Source organism: Vespula vulgaris, chromosome 6, assembly GCF_905475345.1.
Source record: "Vespula vulgaris chromosome 6, iyVesVulg1.1, whole genome shotgun sequence".
In the NCBI taxonomy this organism is placed as follows: Eukaryota; Metazoa; Arthropoda; class Insecta; order Hymenoptera; family Vespidae; genus Vespula; species Vespula vulgaris.
Window position 1 is genome coordinate 1,839,931 of NC_066591.1, and position 18,958 is coordinate 1,858,888.

The 18,958-nt window shown below is 38.5% G+C and overlaps 1 protein-coding gene across 3 annotated transcripts; it reads right to left on the bottom strand.

The window, feature by feature from the left end:
* Positions 1-4,071: 4,071 nt before the first annotated feature.
* LOC127064896 (muscle segmentation homeobox-like) lies at positions 4,072-14,647 on the bottom strand. Of its 3 annotated transcripts, none has more exons than XM_050996546.1 (4): positions 14,486-14,615; positions 13,140-14,080; positions 6,773-6,954; positions 4,072-5,073 (listed from the first exon to the last, which is right to left on the bottom strand). In XM_050996546.1, exons 2-4 carry the CDS (start codon positions 14,077-14,079, stop codon positions 4,855-4,857), a joined length of 1,341 nt encoding a protein of 446 aa, XP_050852503.1. In that variant the 5' UTR covers position 14,080; positions 14,486-14,615; the 3' UTR covers positions 4,072-4,854. The 3 variants fall into 3 exon arrangements, with proteins under 3 accessions (XP_050852503.1, XP_050852502.1, XP_050852501.1); XM_050996545.1 differs by having other exon boundaries at positions 13,140-14,304; XM_050996544.1 differs by having other exon boundaries at positions 13,140-14,647.
* Positions 14,648-18,958: the final 4,311 nt, after the last annotated feature.

Genomic DNA, 18,958 nt, shown 5'->3' on the forward strand with positions numbered 1-18,958 from the left:
ACGTACGTATGCACTTACTTATGTATCGCACATATGTAAAGTACCGTATCTACTTAAAGGAATTTCTCACGAAAGTTAAACGGATGTAGAAAAATTCGATTAAGAATTTTTCGAGGATTATCCTCGTCGACCGGCCGAGAAACAAATCGTTCCGTCGACTGAATATTAAGAGCCCTCGTGAACGAATAAATGAATATACCTACGCGTAGAAAGACAAGAAATAGAAAGAGATAGAAATACGAAGAAATAAAGATAGAAAGAGCGACCGAACGATAGAGAGAAAGAGAAAGACAGAAATATAATATAAAATATAAAAATTACGAGGAAAGAAGAAAACAAATTTTCGATTTGAATCGGTAAATTCCGAATAGTCGAACGAGAGAATTTTTTAATTGTTACAAAATGGCACGAAAAAAATCTAAAGGCAAGAAAATAGCGATCTTAAAGAAAATTATTATACGTACTAACAGTTTATATTCACGTTTTCAAGTATGCAAAACCGACTGGCTATTTAACACCGCCGCCCCTAAAATAATCCGCAATCTGTATCCCCGCGTGTTTTCTGCCACGCGGTTTATCGTGATCATTAATACGTTCCCACTCCTCTTTACTTTTAGCATCCCCCCACCCCCACCCCCACCATGACGACCACCACTACCATCAGCATCACCATCACTACCACACTAGCAACGGCAGCAACACAGCAGCAACGTCATCGTTACCACCACAAATACCATCTCGATACTCGACGAGGAGAAAATTTTTTTTCGTTGAACTCTTTCTCCTTCTCCTCTTCCTTCTTCTTCTTCTTCTTCTTCTTTTTTAAAGATAGAGAAAGGAGAGAGAGAGAGAGAGAGAAAGAGAGGACTTTATCGACAGATAATTAATTTCAGTTGCATAAGCCCAGACGTTAATCGTTCATTAAGTGGCGTCGACTCTTGAAAAGTCCGGAACGCTTTAATAATTCGCGAGTTGACGATAATTTTTATTACGACGACAATTTCCGATAATTGGATCGAAAGAGAGAAAGATAAAGAAAGAGAGAAAGAGAGAGATGAGCACTTCCTCTCTTTTTATTTTCTCTCTCTCTCTCTCTCTCTCTCTCTCTCTCTCTTCTCTCTTCTCTCTCTTTGAATTTTTTCTTTCTTTTGAGCGATCGATCGAGCTATCGACGAAAGGCACGCTAATTAAATCATTAAAGATGCCGACTTATCGGCTTATCGAATCGACTACTCGATTCCTCGTACTCTCTTTTCTTCTTTCCATTCTTCCATCTTTCTCTTTCCCTTTTTTCTTATCTACAATGAAACGAGATGCAGTAAGGATTACGGAAAGTGGTAAAACTTACGAGAGATAGGGCAATCATGTTGTCCTTTCCTGGTTGATCGATCGGCCTTCGAAAACGAAAGTAAAAGAGAAAGAGTGTTAAAGTAAAGAAGAAAAGAAAAGAAAAAAAAAAGAAGAGAGAGAGAGAGAGAGAAAGAAGAAACCGACAACAAACGAACACAAAACAAAGGGAAAAGATAGGAAAACGAATAAAAAAAAGAAAAATTCTACGACGTATGAAAATTATGCACCGTCTCGGTGATCCATCCATCCGGTTATCGTCCCTTTTAATGATCTCTTTAACCATCGTAACGCATTTCTATGAGACGAGTCGAAACTCGAGACGAAGAAGGGTTGTTAAAAGATAAGGACACTAACTCGCTTAGGTCCCGTCGTTAGGACTAACAAGCCTGTTGGAAGTAACGTGCCCTTGCCATGATGATGATCGACTCCAAGACGTTTCTAGCAAATCAGCGAAAGGTAAAAGTCAGACATACTGTTTAAGGGGAGTTAGGTAATCGATGATAAAGTACATCATCTATCGTATTCGAATTCATGAAAGTTTATAACTCTTGAGGGAAGGTAGGATGGGATGGGTGGTAGGAGAAGAAAAGGAGAAAGGGAAGTAGGAAAAAGAGGGGTGATTTCGTTCTCTTTTTATTTGATTGTTTTTTTCCTTTTATTTTCGTTCCTTTCCCTGTCTTTTTTTTTCTGTTACATTTGTACATTAATTTTTGTTTTTTCTTTTCTTTTTTCATTATCTTTTTCTTTTCTCGTCAAAACTCGACGTACATAGATTGCTTCGTATTTATTAAATTAAAAATGCATCTGTCGAATCGTTCGAAATCCTCTGAATTTTTTCTTGTAACGATGGTGACGGAAATGACACAGAGACGGCAAGCGTACGTTAAAAATCTCCAAAGCGAGGATTCCACGTAGTTATAAACACCATCGTACGTAGGTAGATTGTAGCTTTCCTTTACACGGTAGCCTCTTTGCCACGTGTGCAGTAGTATGGTAGGTAGATAGGTAGATAGGTAGGTAGGTAGGTAGGTAGGTAGCTCTCTCTCGGACGTTCTAACAAGCCCGGTAGCTGACTTTGGTATCGTTCGAAGATATCATCAACCTGATCCTCCTCTCTCTCTCTCTCTCTCTCTCTCTCTTTTCATTCAAAAAAAAAAGAAAACAGAGGAAGAAAGAGAGAATATGGGAGATGGGTGAGTGAAGGTAGAAGAAAAAAAATAGTCTAAGTAATAGCGAGCACGGACTAATTACACGATTAAATTCAAACACGTAGACGGATGGTTGAGCTAAGGTAGGAAGAGAAGGAGAGATAAAGGAGAAAAAAAAACCAAGAAAATTCAGATTAAATAAATAAATAAAGAAAAAATGAAGAAAAGAGAGAACTATAGAGGAGAATATGGGGTGGACCAGTAGTCGATGGCAAAGGTGATGGTAGTAGCAAAAGGGATGAACCGGTGAACAGACGGAAGAAAATAAAGGAAGAAACAAATGGAAAAGGAAGAAATAAAGAGATGGGGAACGTGGTAGACGAAAAAATTCGGAATATTTATGTCCGGTATTATTAGCGTACGTCGACGATATCTCGGTGGGCATCGCTAATTAGCCCGCGCGCGGACGGCCTCGCTTGCCTTTCGGCAAACAGTGCTTGCTACTGTCTTTAAGGCCTATCTTCTCTCTCTCTCTCTCTCTCTCTCTCTCTCTCTCTCTCTCTCTCTCACTGCTTCTGTCTCTGTTTCTGTCTCTTTCTCTTACCACTCTCTCTCTCTCTCTTCTTCTCTCTCACTCTGTTCCTCTTACCTCTCTTCCTTCACTTCTGAACTGCACTCCACTCCACTGCACAATCAAGATGGTGGCGCCAACCGCCCGGGGCGGTCGATTCCGAAACTAATTGCCACGGCTAATTTATCCCCGCGACATATACGCACAGAGACGCCATTCTCGTATACCGCGTAATCGGGAAGGTCTAATCGCCTTCGGAGGATATATTCCAAAGGAAGAAAGAGAGAGAGAGAAAGAGAGAGAGAGAAAGAGAAACGCGAAGGAGATATATATATATATTTATGGGGAGGGAGGGTAAATCTCCATCCAAGAAGTTCCAAGACTTTCCGCGACGTTGACGTTCAACGAATGGTCCCCCCATATCTCCTCCTGATCTCTTTTTTTCTTCGATGGAATTTTTTATTTTTCTTCCTTTTTTTTCTTTCTTAATATTCTTTTTTTCGTTTTTCTTTTTGGTTCTTGTTTTTTTCTTGTTTTCTCTTTCTTTTTATTTTTTTATTTTTTTTGTAAGACCGATGGATTCGCATCACATACTTTCCTCTCGTCCTCGTAGTCGTTGAGATTTTTTTTGTTTTTCTACGTATCTCTCTTTCTTTTCTTTTTTCAGATCCTTCGAAACACTTGTCGAGAGAAACACTTAGATTTTAATTATCGATGAAGATTCGATTCACATCCTTCGGATTCTTCTTGAACGTTTGGATTCTTGTTGTCGGTTTATACAGATCGGGAATTCTTAATACGAGAGAGTCTGACGGAGGCAAGTGGGAGAGGGATTGGAATTTGTGTATATCAGTGTTCGTTAAGGTGTCCGAATGCTTGGGATTCGTTTAATGATTATTCTCTTTTTAGGATTTTTTTGTATTTGCGGATATTTTATCTGGGATTGGTATACACGCATTAAGTGTATATGTATATAAGTATATATTAAAAAAAGATTATGTGTATTCTTAGATATTAGGATTTTTATTAAATAGAATTCTTTTCTAATCTTTCTCCATTCCCATTCCGCTCGCGTCCTCGCGATAATTCTTATACATTTGTACAAAATTGGAAAAAGAAAAAGAAAAAAAGTGAAAAGAAAAAAAATCGCGCACAATCGCGATCAGTCACGAATCACGAGGATCATCGGATCTATGATAATATCTTATCGACGAATCGCACAAGACTCGAGTTAATTTTCTTTTTCGCACGCACGAACATTTTATTTACAGGAAGTTCTTCGTGTCATCATTTTTCGTCGCGGACGATGATAATATTTACAAGTTTATTTACAACATTTATTTATCGTTGCTGTACCCATCGTTATTTAACGAAAGGAACAACTTGGCACAAGTGCAGAATCGAAGTCGAGATTCTTCGTTATTCTTCGTTATAATTCCTGGTTAACGATCGTTTCATCTTTCTTGTCGTTCTTAATAATGGAGAGAACAAGGAAAAAGAAGAAAAAGAAAATGGAAAAAAAGAAAGAAGAATGAAAAAAAGAGTCGATCTGTTCGATCATTGAATCGGACTTTGAAAAAAAATCTTTCCTTTCTCTTTTTCTTTCCTTTTTTTTCACCCCATCTTATCTTCTCGATTCCAACAAAAGAATCGAAATCGATTGCTGATCTTTCGCAGCTTCTTCTCTTCTTCGAGATAATTCGAAGTGAAGAATACTCGTTTAACGTCGTTACTCGTAAGATAAGAACGACAAGTTTAGAATCCTAGATTTCTAAGACGTTGCCTTCATTCTCTCGAAGGATGTTGAGATATCGTATGGTGAGGCGTCAATCCAGGATGAGATAGCATTCCCATGGGATAGAGTCCGGCAGGCGTTAGGAGTCCCGGATGCGATCCGTAAAGTGCCGTATGGTGTTGCCTTACGGCGGACATTCGCAACTTCTCGATTTCCGCCTCTTGCAAACGTTTCGCTTTTGCACGTCGATTTTGAAACCAGATTTTCACCTGAAACGAGAAGAAGAAAACCCCCCGAGAAACAAAAAATTACTAAAAATAGCGCTTCGTTCTATCGACTATAAAGAAAGACAAAAAGAAAAATTCTATAAGTACGACGATATTTTTTTGATCGGGTAATCGTTGAAAGATTTGTCAAATTTTCGTCACTTTTCTTTTCCTATTTCTATTTCACATACATACGTGCATCAGAATTAATTATCATCTCTACGATAATCAATTATTGCGCAATTTTTCTAGAATATAATTAAACAAACTTTGTATAACAGTGATTACAGAAAGATTAAGTGAAATTTATTCCTCGAATTAGGCGGCACGTAAAACGATCGGGTCGACGATCTCGATCGTTAAATTTCCGAAAGGGAATACGGAGAGAGGGAGAGAGAGAGAGAAAGGAGATCGAGAAGATCGAGCATGAGCTCTCACCGCGATCTAATTATCTCGGTAGATAATCTCTCGAGATAATTATCACGTCCGTTCGTTAAGTGGATACGAAAACGTCCTCGTACTCGTACGTATTAAATTGAAGCTACTACCGGAGGTGGATTTTACGAAGGAGAAGGGACAAGGAGGGAGGGAGAAGGAGAGAGAACATTTAAAAATAATAATCCAAAAGTGCTTTGTCCAATCGGTTTGAGGGCATCGCTAATTATCGCGTCTATAATTATGGAAACGATGGCTATAATAAATGAAGACGAACTTTCTCAATAGGAAAAAATGTGTTTGTAAGATCTGTTAAACGGAGGAGAGGGAGGAGGGAGAAAGAGAAAGATAGAGAAAGATAGATAGAGAGAGAGAGAGAGAGAGGGGGAATGAAAATTCTTAAGCTTCGGCCAAGAGATAATTGTTACGGTCATCGCGAAAAACGTGCTTCAGCCAATTTGTAGCGATATTAATAACATTTACCGTCTAATGTTTCCTTCTCCCTTCTCTCTCCCTCTTCCTCCCTCTCACCTTACTCTTCTTCTCTTTCTCTACGTGTCTATGTACGTACTTCCTCTCTTTCTTTCATTTCCTTTCTTTGCTTTCGTCATGTCGTCGCATTGACATAGTCGACTTATACATTTTACGTACGTTAATTATCGCACGTCTAATATTAGTAACGAATGTATATACAACGGAGGAAGTAAGAGTTTGTGAGAAAATTAAATGAACTGAAGAATCTTTTTGAATTTTTAAGTCGAACGACGGTATGAAAGAAAAAAAGTAATTATTGAATTGTTGAAAGAAATATTGAAACGAATATAAATCATTTTTTCTTCTGTCCGCGTCTCTATCTCTTTCTCTTATTTCTCTTTATATTTTTTATTTCTGTCAGGAACAAATTATTTCTTCTTTTTCTATTATATTGTTTCTTTCTTTTTTTCTCTTTTTTTATTCTTTTTTTTGTTTTGTTTTTAACCAGTCTATCTTTCCATCCATCCATCCATCCATCCATCCATCCATCTATCTATCTATCTATTCGTCGAGTCTCTCTATTCGCAGCTGTCAACTATTTAAATCGACCGACAAATGTTACAGAAAATTATTCGAAACTACTATGCTAACGTAGAAGAAGAGAATGTATTAATAGAAAGACAGAAACGTGTCTCGCTTGACGAAATGCCAAGATAATTAACTTCGAGACTAGAAACTCGAAGTTCTGGGAAAGGGACTTACTTACTTACTTACTCATTTACTTACTACTAACCTGAGTTTCTGTTAGATGGAGAGACGACGAGAACTCGGCTCGTTCGGCAACACTGAGATACTGCCTCTCACGAAACTTCTTCTCTAGAGCTAGCAACTGTTGCGTCGTGAACGGTGTCCTGGGCTTCCGGTTGGGCTTGTGTTTCCTGAGGTTGCATTTGATCTTGGCGGGTTCTCCATTTTCTAGAAGAAGAAAAGAAACGAAAAAAAAAGAATGAATGAGAACAATATGTTCTGGTCAGAGATCTTTTGTATATGCGGTATCTAGTTTTTATATATATATATATAAAGAAAAAAAAGTACATAAAGATAAGAAATTATAATAAATTGAAATTGCCGCTCATTAAGAGATACTTGTTCAGTCCAGAATTAATATTTCATTATCGTGCCATTTTGAACATAATTTTAAATTTCCGTAATTAATTTTCATAGAATACAAAACGACCTATCTTTTCGACGACTTAATCTACGAAGATAGTAGATACCGCAAGATGTTGTAATCACCTTTACGATATATCTGTGTGTGTGTGTGTATAAAAAAGAAAAGAAAAACTAAAAGCAGAGCAATAAACCAATAAAATAAATAATCAAAATAATTTTTTTCTTTTGACCGATGTGAAAGCAAAAGGAAAGAAAAAAGTAAGGTCGATCTTTCGAAACGACCTTACGTGCGCATACAGATACCCGAATAAAAAAAAGAAATATTTTACTTCCAATTGAGCAGTCGCAAAAATCGAAAAGTGGGCGAAAAAATCGCGCCCTGTCCTTCTTCGACCCCCTTAAAATAAAAAAAAAAAAAGAAGAAGAAAAAAACAGAAAGAAAAAAGAGAAAGAAAAAGAAAGAGAAAAAGTGACGATAGAAATCTATTCGATATCAACACGTGTTGGTACAACTTAAAAAGATTAGAAAGCAATAAGGGACAGTTAGCTCGATCAAGGGAAACATAGGACAAGAACATTAGGATAGGGGAACATAGGACAACAGGTTGTTCGATCTTAGAAACGTCTCTTGGAACGAGTTCGGAGGTGTGTTCCTGGGCACGCCGTAGGTGAGAGACGAGAGCTGGAAAGAGGGCCTCCGACCGCAATCTCCTGTTTTTGCTTTCGGAAGAGAAGGGTTTTAAAAGAAGGGAAACGCGCCCGTATACTATTATTTTTCTTTTAAAATACAAGCACCAGGCCAAAGTGTTTCTTCCTCTCTACGTGTTTCTTCGGATAAGTCGATTCATAATTTTTCCGTCGGAACCGCGCCGCAAACTGGCCTCATTACGTTTTTGTCGGTCGACCGCAAAATTCCGGCCCCCGGTTGATGCCACGGACCGTATTGTTTCTGTTTATAAGGCCTAAAGTTTTTCTTCTTTCTCTTCTTCTTCTTCTTCTTCTTCTTCTTCTTCTTCCTCTTCTTCTTCTTCTTACTTATTTACTTCTTTTTCTTTTTTCCTTTGTATTCTTCTCTCAAACACCCTTAGCTCCCTTACACGCTATCTTTTCTTTTCTTTCACCGGATGAACGGACAAAAACTGTTTTTCCAATCTACACGGAATTATTAGTTGCAACAATAACAACGCTGTCTCCTCCCGCACACTTCCACTCTCCGTCTTACCCACCGATAAACTCGTCCTTCTTTCGTTTCCTTTTTTTTTTTGCCCCCTGTTGTCTTCTTCTTTCTCTTTTTTTATATACATATATATATTTCCTTTCTTTTTCTTTCTTTTCTTATTCAATCTTGATAAAAACGCCGAACTACATATTTCTCGGTCATCAATCGTGAGAAAGGATCGTACGCGCGTATTATTATTATATCGTTTGATTGACGAATAAAAACAAAGGTATACAAATTTTTGTGTTTTTATTTTTTCTTTTCCTTTTCGTTTTCTTTGCTTAAATCGCTGCATTAAATTGTATTATACGGATAAACTACGTTCGTTTTACGTGGTATATGAGCCGTACGTGATTACACGTGTATGCAAAGTATTTAAGTATGTATATATTTAAACTTTGTTGTTTCCATTATGTGGAATTGATACTTACGAATGAACAAGTAAATAAAAGAATTGAAAGAAAATCATTTTTTACCATTGGATCTCGATCGAATGGCGAAGGTAAATAAGTAAGTATTTACTTACTTGTAAGATACGCCAAGTATAAGAAAGTAAACGCGTGGTGCTCCGTCAGCCACGATTCCCGATAAATTACTCGGCAGAAGGACGTTGCAAAATCGGCAAGAGACAAACGCGTTGCTGTCCGCGCGTACGAGCGCGCTACTTAATCGTTCCGTCAGCGTGCTATTTAGTAAGGCATAAATATGTATGCCCGCGTTTACCTGAGTCTCATCTTGAACGAAATTTATAACCATGTATAACAACAATTGAAATAAAAGAAATATATATATACACACGTGTGTACGTATACATAAGTATCGAAAGAATAAGGGCTACTCAAACATATATATATATATATATATATATGTATGTATGTATGAACATATAAGTATTCAAAATATAAGTCATCTATGTATGCATGTACATAAATATATATATGTATGTGTGTGTGTAGAATGGAAATATAAGAATGTCGTATCACGTGCATATGTACACGTACATATACACTCAGTCTCTCTCTCTCTCTTTTTTATATTCTCCTTCATCTTTCTTTTTTTCATTGTAAACGATATCCGTGACACACGTATGGAAGAATCGATAAAAGAAATAAAAAGAAAAGAAAAGAAAGGAAAAGGTAGAGAAAGGCGAGTAGTACGCGATTCGCCAAAGGAGATCGCTTGTTGTTCGAATCGTATGACACGAGACTGATAGAAAGAGAAGGAGGAAGAAGAGGAGGAAGGGAATGAAAGGTGGGGTCTTGGGGGAGAAGAGGGTGAGGATGAGGGTGAGGGATGTAGGAAAAGGAGTAGAGATGGAGGAGGATTCGAACAGCGAGGAGAGACACGCCGACGACAGGAATGTAGGACTACTGCTGGTTCTCCATCTTCCTTCTCTCTCTCTCTCTTTTCCTTTTCTACATCGTTCTCTTTCTCAAGCTATATATATATATATATATATATATATATATATATATATGTCGGTTATATTCCACGAGATTTGTCTCGAGACAATTGACAGATTTGTAGAGGCGAGGTGAACGGCTCTCGTCGACGCTCTAAGTTGATGCCATGTTGCGGTAAAAGGAAGGAGAGTGAGAGTAGCGAGTATGTGAGAGAGAAACAGAGAGAGAGAGAGAGAGAGAGAAATCTATACGAAACAAAAGAGGCAGGATCGTCGTCCTTTCTGAATTTCAAATTCGACAGGCTCCGTTGCCAGCACCATCACCCAACCCCTTACCCCTACACTCTTCTCCTCCTCCTTTTCCTTCTCCTTCTCCTTTTTCTATCGTTTGGCTTCTTCCTCTTCGTCCGTAGGTTCCTTTGCAAAGGGACATCCTTTACTCTCGATCCTCTTTCGTATCCCTCTTGCTATAAGAGAATCAAGGATTCCATCGTATAGGAACAGAAGGACTTACGATCCGTCGTCGTCGTCGTCGTCGTCGTCGTCCTCCTCCTCCTCCTCTTCTTCTTCCTCCTCTTCGTCCTCCTTGCTGTAGTATTCTCCTCCTACTCTTCCTGCGCGTTTGTATACTCCTGAGTCTTCCTCTTTTCCTCCATTGGAAGGAGGGACTGGGGGAAACCCCAAAGGGTCCCAATTAGTCTCAGAATTCGCGGATCTCTCTTCCTTACTCTTTGCCATGCTTTATTTTCTTTTTAATCTTTTTGTCTTTCTTTCTTTCTTTCTTTCTTTCTTTCTTTCTTTCTTTCCTTCGTTCCACTCTTTCAGCAGCCAGCAGAGGCCAAAAAAAAACATTCGACGAACAAGATCCGATTTTAATCCGAGCGAACGATCGAGTATGGCCATTCGAAATAATTAACTGATGCCGTTCAGATAGGCAGTAACGAGAAGGCAAAGATGATCCAAGACACAATCGATTCAAAGAGAGAGACAGACAGAGAAAGAGAGAAAGAGAGAGAGAGAGAGAGAGAGAGAGAAGGTCTCTCTGCTTTTCTTTCTTTGTTCGATTGCATAACGATCGACCACACGAACGACGATCCACCATGGTGATTATTCCTTGATCGATTCGATCGAAGAAAAGATTTCAAGATGGATCGTTCCATTGGATGAACCAGTACGTCACGATCTCTTTCTCTATATGTGTGTGTGTGTGTGTGTGTGTAATCGTGAGTGCAAGTCGATAACGAAACGAATTCAACGCGAATTTCGGAATTTTGAGAATTTCAAGAATTTCTTATTTTTAATATGGCGTATCGACGCGCGTTTCTATCTTCCTTTCTCCCAGATTCGTTTTTAAAAAATGTTTCATAGTTGTTTAACCACTCGAGTGCCACTTCTCCGCAAAATTCGTGAAATAAAGAACAGTAGAAAGTTTTGAAGAAGAAAAGAGAGAGAGGGTGTGAAAAGTTTCCTTAGGCATAAGCATTCTCTATACCAGACGCCATATTTCAATATTACGTTTTACTCCTTCTCTCTCTCCTTCTCTCTCTCTCTCTCTCTCTCTCTCTCTCTCTCTCTGTCTCTCTCTCTCTCTCCGTCTATCTAGCTATATTTTTTTCTTCATCGTATTCGTTGGCTCTGCGAGCGAACAAATTTTATAACAATTATCCTAATAACATAATTAATACTATATTCCCCGTATTAAATCGATACGGAGGAATAGAGAAACCCTAATTAATACATATTATTATTATTTACCGGAAGATCGAGTGATTTTGATTTGAAAAGATGAAAAAAAAAAAATAAAAAAATAAGAACAAGAATAAAAGAAATAAAAAAAAAAAAGAAAGAAATAAAGAAAAAAAAAACAAATATTAACATACTTGATAATACATATGTATATTAACATGTTTTACGTTGCAAGAAATTAATTTTAACGCGTGACACTCTCTCCGTGTAATATGTCTTATATAATGTTATCTCTAATATATAGTCACATAAGATTTACATAACATATTCATTCACATCACATATCAAAACACATTCATTCGTCAAAATTCTTATCTTTTAATTACGTTTCTCAAAGAAAAAAAAAAAAAGATAGAAAAAAGCAGAATATACATATTGTATATATAATACAATTCTAAATATATATATATATATATATATATATATATATATGTTAATAATGTATGTATACATATACATACATATACATAATACGATTTTAAAAGAATGCAGTCCGTTCGTTACGCTCGATCGTGTTCGACGCGAAGCGACGGTAGGCTATCGTAAGGTAAGAAGCGAGGGCAGCCATTAGGCGAACCAACCAATCGATTTTCCAACGGTGACCTTTCGATTCTTACCGGAAGCACCTTCTTGCTCTCTTAATCGAAGCTCATTGTTTCGATTCTCAAATTCGAAACTCAGATAGGCATATATGCACGATCACTGAACGCTTGACCTCGCCCTCTTGCCCTTCCATTTGATCTCAGACAAGTATTTTGCTCGATCAATAAACCCTGACCTCAATAATTAATACAAACGATGTGATACTCTTGCTTCAAATTGATAGTCCGATTTCTTCTTTTTTTTCTCTTTTCTTTCCTTTTTTCTTCTTTTTTTCTTTTTTCTTGGCTTTCATTTTTGCAAGATGACGTGCCGTATTCGTAACGTTCAAGTTCATGCATTCGTGCGTTCATTCTCGACAATTATTAATACAAGGTTCTTTCACCGTTTTTGATTTATTGTTTCAATTAATGATTCGATCGATTAAATGAATTTGTATACACTATCATTTTTAACTATCATCAATTAAGCGTTCGCGTGTACGCCTTATATGTGTATTTTGCTGATTGAATTTGTTTCGTTGAATATCATATGTTCACCTAAATGTTAGATCATCGATCTGCAAATACATTGCGTATGTAATCGATTCCATTCATTCCTTGAAAACGATTACTCACGCTTATATTAAAGAAAGAAAAAAAAAAAAAGAGAAAAGAACCCATAAGTCCTATAATCCCAGAAAAGCTTTACGACAGCGAGATCGTCAAATAATGGCTGGACGAAGTTACAAATTTACGATGCGCCTCGTTTCGTATTCGTAAAAAAATTAGAAGAAGAAGAAGAAAACAAGAAGAGGATAAGAAGGAGAGGAGGAGTAGGAGGAAGAAGAGTGCAATTGGAACCGAGCCAAAGTTCAAAGAGGACTCGGAAATGGTGGGTCCAAACGCGTTTTAGGGATCCTCCTCGACTAATTGCGAATGATCTTGCGAACGATCGAATTTGGGAAATGTAAGAAGAAGAAGATGGGATGGGTTAGTAAACATTAAACGAGGAAAATGCTAAAGTGATTGATAAACTTACCATTTAATGGTGCATGATGACCAAAATGAGAAGGGAAAAATGTAGCCGTGGCAGCAGCCGCAGCAGCGGCAGCAGCAGCAGCCTGATGTCCGGCGCCCCAAACGGCAGGATGAAGACCAGGTGGTATACCAGGAATGGTTCCTAACGTTGAGAACCCACCGACGTAAGCTGGAGTTGGCCTAACCGGTGTCGGACTGGATGCGTGTTGTTGAAGATCTTCGACATCTACCAGACTATTTTCATCGTCGTCATCGATATCCTCGATCTCGGAACACCTTGACCTTCCTTCCTCTTGAGAGCTACTTCTTGGTGATTGAGAACCAAAGTCTTTCTGCGAATTGCTCGTTGTTTTTGGCGATGGGGCTGAACACTTGATTAACACTTGATTATCCGTAGATATTGGCGTGTCGTTGTTGTTGTTGTTGTTGAGGGTAATAGTAGTGTTGGTGGTAGTGGTGTTTCTGATTCTATAGTCGATCGTCCCGTAAGACGTATGTCTGTCCGTTGGTGATTCTAAACCCAATTCGACATCGGTGTATCTCGAGGGCGTTGTTCTAGTTTCTGTTGTAATTCCTGGCGAATCGCAGGTGTATTGAGGCGTCTTAGCTTCTAGATTGGGCGACGCCGATAAATTATACCTGTTCGTTCTAAGATCACTAGGATATTTCGATGGTGTGTTAGAAGTTATGGGTACCGTGGTTACGTGATCTTGTCGTACAGGCGAGTAAGAAGAGATAGGCGATGATTCCAACGAGATCGTCGAAGTGTCTTGCCTAGTTGTAGACTCCGATGACTTCCTAGTGTCCGCCAATAACGCAGCCACGGAGAAACTCAATCTATGTGCAGGTCTAGGACTAGGTTGCGGCGCTTGTGCCTCGTCGGCCGATCCTGGACTGGTCGATGGAGGCGTCACCGGCGAGGTCATCCTTAGTACTGTCATTCTTAAACCGTAATCGTAATTCTCACTTTTCTTTAAACGTACTTTAGACCTTCAGGTCTTTCGGCAACTTATTAAGAGTCCTCATAAACTTCCCTCGTCTTTCCTCGTATGTTCGTCGAATTAACGAAATAATCGTTGGATTATCGACGATTAAAGATCGAATGGATCGAACAACAGTCTTCGCGATATAGATATCACCTTAACGAATCACACTAGATCTAATACCTGTTTATATAGGACGAAGAGAAGAAGAATGAAAAAAGAAAGAGGAAAGAGATAGACAGATGAATAGATATATATATATAGATAGATAGATAGATAGATAGACAGACAAATAGTTAGATGGATAGATATATAGATGGATGAATAGATACGGATGATAATATCGTCTATACAGTTCTATTACGTCGTCACTCGTTTTGACAGCTAAGTTGAGGATCGACGATCGATGATGATCACTGATGAGCTGACCTAACGAACAGCCTCCGAACGAGTCGAGCTCTCCGTGTAGACTGACTTTGACCATTCTGCCAACTCCAAACGGACTTTTTCCTTTTGCGCCCTGCGGCAACTGGACTGAAGGTGGGGGTATTGACGTTCGTGGAAGGGAGAGGGAAGGAGAACAAGAGAGCGACCGAGAGACCGACCGACCGAACGAGAAAGAGTGAGACAGAGAGGGTTACTCACTCGTACGAACGGGGAGCCAGAACGAGTGATGGAAGGGGTATTTGAGGTAGGGGTGAATAAGAGAGAGAGAGAGAGAGAGAAAGAGATTAAGAGAGCGACAGAGAAAGATAGAGAGTGGAAACAGGGCGAGGCTTCGTTCCATCAACGGAGGCTTTACTAAAACGGCTCCGCCTACTTGTGGACGGAGTTTATGCTAGCAAACCGAGACTAGCTATATGAACATTTTTCCAGCATATACTCGATTCTCTCATGCAAATGCGACTGCACTGGGTCCGACGGGAGGTTAGTGGGAAGGTGAGGAACAGGCGGCGAGGGCGGATGATGGTTGGAAGGGATTAGAGGGCGAGACGTAAAGAGGAATGTGTTTGAAGAGAGAAAGAGAAAGAGAGAGAGAAAGAGAGAGATTTAATCGGCCAGGCTCGCCTTCCTACGTCGGAGACGGTAATGAGCGTAATTGACCAATTAGGCTTGGCGATTAAGAAAGAAAGGAAAAAAAAAGAACGAAAGAAAAGAAAATGAATATTAGGACTAAGTCGAGGGAAAATTTTTCGGCAGGCTCCCTATGAATCTCCTCTCCAACCCCCTTTGTTTATTCGTGATTATCGGTGAAGGTATTAGAGAAAACCAAAAAAAAAAGAAAAGAAAGCAAAAATAACAGGAAAGATTCAACGAAATCGTTTTCGTAATGTTTGATACGTATCGTCCGTTCCAAATGATAATTAAATTAGGTAAATACGGTAGTATAATTATAAGATAGAGATATCTATTAGTAACGATCATAATGAAATTATGTGTACTTAATTAGTAACTTACTTAGTTACGTGTACGATTGAACTTTACCTCCTTCCCCCTTTCACTTCTTCCCCCTAACTGACGTAGTATGGCCATCCCCACTCCAAATGGAATCGACATAATAATAAAGCTTAACGATCGTTCAGTAGGACCCTTAAACGTGGCAACCGTAAACCCTAATCGACACGATAAATCGAGAGATCCCGTCCCACGATCAGAAAATTACATATCTACATGTACACGTCGAACCCCTTTTAACAGCCATCAAAAGCTAAACGAGAATGATAAGAAAATTATACGATCGATAGATTTACTTACTTACTTAAGTACTCGTTTTATCACGCGATCGTTAAGAAAAAAAAAAAAGAAAAAAAGAAAAATACAAGAACCAAAAAAAAAAGAAAAAAGCAAAAGAAACAGAAGACAGAAAAAAATTCCTCCCGATTCCTCGAAAAAGTGTATTTCCGAGGACGTTGTTTCCTTTTTTTTTTATTTTTATTGTTATTTCTTTTCTTTTAATTTTTACATTGCAAAGAAAAAACAAGAGGGAGGGAAAGAAAAGAAAAAACAATACGATGAAAAAAGAGGCGAAACTTCATTACTAAGGATTTGGACAGAGAGGGTGGGAGGGAGATAGTGGGGGAGGAGGAGAGCAGAGCCTAGAGGGTGGGAGGGGGAGGGCAGGTGGAGAAATATCGATTGGGACTCGACGTCGAGTGGTTTTCTCTATCTCCGTTTATTTCTCTCACTCACTCACTCACCCACTCATTCACTCATTCCACTCTCGTAGGGTAAAAGCAAGCAAGGAGACTCCCCCCACCCCCCAGCCCCACCCTCACTGCTAAAAATCGAGATTTCTCACGGGCTAACTTCTCTTCTCGTTCGTTTCGAGCAGACATACCTACTACTGTAACTGTTATAACAGCTACATACAGTAGCAGCCTTTCGTCCGTCATATTTACGGTGGCACCCACGTCACAAACCGGCTAACTTTGGCGATAAGCAAAAACAAATGAGTCTCGATAGAGAGAGAGAGGGTTGCTGTTGCTGTTGCTGCTGTTAGTGTTGCTGTTGGTATTGCTGTTGGTGTTGATGTTACTGTTGGTGTTGCTCCTACTGTAGCTGTGGGTGATGGTGATGGTGATGGTGATGGTGATGGTGATGCTGTTACTGTTGGGTTGGTGCAGCCAACGAAAGAGACAGAGAGGATGCCGATAAGCCGTAAACGAATAAAACCTCGGTGGACGTTCTTCCATTTGTGCGGGGGAATTGGCTCTCGCCGTAAATTTCATCGCGCGAACTTCCGAGCTGTTGTCGGCGGACACAACCGAGTACTACCTCTCTGACACCTCTCGTCACTGTTTCTCTCTTTCTTTCTCACTGTCTCTCGCACTTCCTCTCTCTCTCTCTCTCTTTCTCTCTCTCTCTTTCTATCTTTCTTTTACACTTGGTATTTCTCTTTCTCCTATCTTCTACAGCTAGTTTATCGATCGTGTAACAAATCAAAGGCCTTTTTTGAACTGATGGAGATACTTGAAGGCCTTGAGTTATATGTATATATGTGTGTGTGTGTGTGTGTACGTACGTGTGATACACTCTACGAACGGAAGGATAGGCTTTGATTAAAAGCTCACCCCATACGATTGTTCTTCGCGTCTATCCAATGAAAATCAATCGGTAAATATTCGGTATGTATAGATATATAGATAGATATGCAGTTATGTATCTATGTATGTGTGTATGTACATTCAGAAAATAGGAAAGAATTGTTATGTATAATTTTTGTTATACATTATTTTTTATAGGTATGTAAATATATCAATTATCTACTTTGTCAAAGAATAATTTCTTAAGATGGTTAATTATAATATTGTTTAACGAATAAATGTCAAATTTTTATCTATCGATTAATTAATTATTACCTATTTTATTTTGATCTCTTAATCTTATCGATTATTATCTTAATTAATTAATGTTCTCTTGACTGTACTTATATGAGTATCTGTACATGATTACTTCTACGAGACTACGAAAAAAGAAAAAAAAGAAGAAAAAAATCACTCGTTCCGTATTAAACTCTTAAACTCGTAACACAAGTTTAATTCGTTTACTTATACCTAATTACCTTACTTACCTACATATATAAGTAATTCGATTTTCAACGTGCAATACAAACACGAAATCAACGTGTTTGATTTTCCGAATGATCGGTTCTCTTAATCCTTTCCCGAAAGATATTAAGAACGTTAAAGGCTTGTCCTACCTTAAAAAAAAAAAAAAAAAAAAAAGAAATAATAGTATGCCTCGTTTTATTTCCCATTCCCGACAATAGAATTTATACGACGGAATATTATTACGGTGGCTTCGACTATTTCATAGTCGAAGCCGATCTGCGAAGAAATCGCGAGTGCAATAAAGGACGCTCATAAAGAGTCCCCCGTAACAAAGCAAACTACGCTATCTTTCGTTACTCCGTGGCATTAACGTTTACAGGCCATTGACTTTCGAATCCACTTCCGCGAACGCATCAATCCACGCTTTTCTCGCTTGATAAATTCGCCTTGTCCGATTGCAGTCACCGTAACTATTATAGAAAGAGAAAGACAGAGAGAGAGAGAAAGAGAGAGAGAGAGAGAGAGAGAGAGAGAGAGAGAAAGAGAGAGAGAGAAGAGATTAGAATGATCGGAAAAAGGAAAGTTAAAGAATTACATATCTATCGAGACAATGTCAAATCTTTTTAAGATTTTACATCGTACTCTTAATCTCACGATCTTTCGATCTCTCTCTCTCTCTTTCTCTCTCCTATCTATCTATCTATCTATCTATCTATCTATCTATTTATTTCTTTCTCTTTCTCTTTCTCGATCTCTTCAAACGATAATATCTTTCGTTCGATTAATTTCATGGCTCGTTCGATTAGCAGTTAATTAAAGCCGGGCTACAGTCTTCCCACTCTAATAAGGATAAAATGTGAAACGTTTAACTTTAATCGACGTTAAGTTTGATTCAACGATAGAAAGGAGATCGGCTGGAATCGAGCGCCGACCTGCTTTTCTTTCTCGAGATCGTTAGGAAGGAGATATCGTTGAAGAAAAGTTAACTGCGTTTGCAATCTCTTTTGCTATCATCATCGTCCGTGAGGAATAAGGAAATAATTAGTTAGTTGAGATCGTCGATTCTTTTTTTTCTCCTTCGCGTTTATTTGTTTGTTTGCTTGTTTGTTTGTTTGTTTGTTTGTTTTTCTTTTTCTTTTTTTTTATATCCTCTTCTATTACCTTTTCTCAATTTTTTTTTTCTAATTTTTCCACCTTCTTCCATGCTTTCTTTCCATTTTTTCTTTCTTTCCCCCTTCGAAAAGTTTCATTTCCTGGACGTCGCTCGTAAAGTCGACTTGATTTCA

Excerpts from the sequence above, each read along its gene's own strand:
- LOC127064896 (XM_050996544.1), bottom strand. The coding sequence starts at position 14,079 with ATGACAGTACTAAGGATGACCTCGCCGGTGACGCCTCCATCGACCAGT. Across the intron at positions 6,955-13,139 it reads TCATCATGCACCATTAAATG|AAAATGGAGAACCCGCCAAG; the intron begins GTAAGTTTATCA and ends TTCTTCTTCTAG. Across the intron at positions 5,074-6,772 it reads TCCATCTAACAGAAACTCAG|GTGAAAATCTGGTTTCAAAA; the intron begins GTTAGTAGTAAG and ends TTCTCGTTTCAG.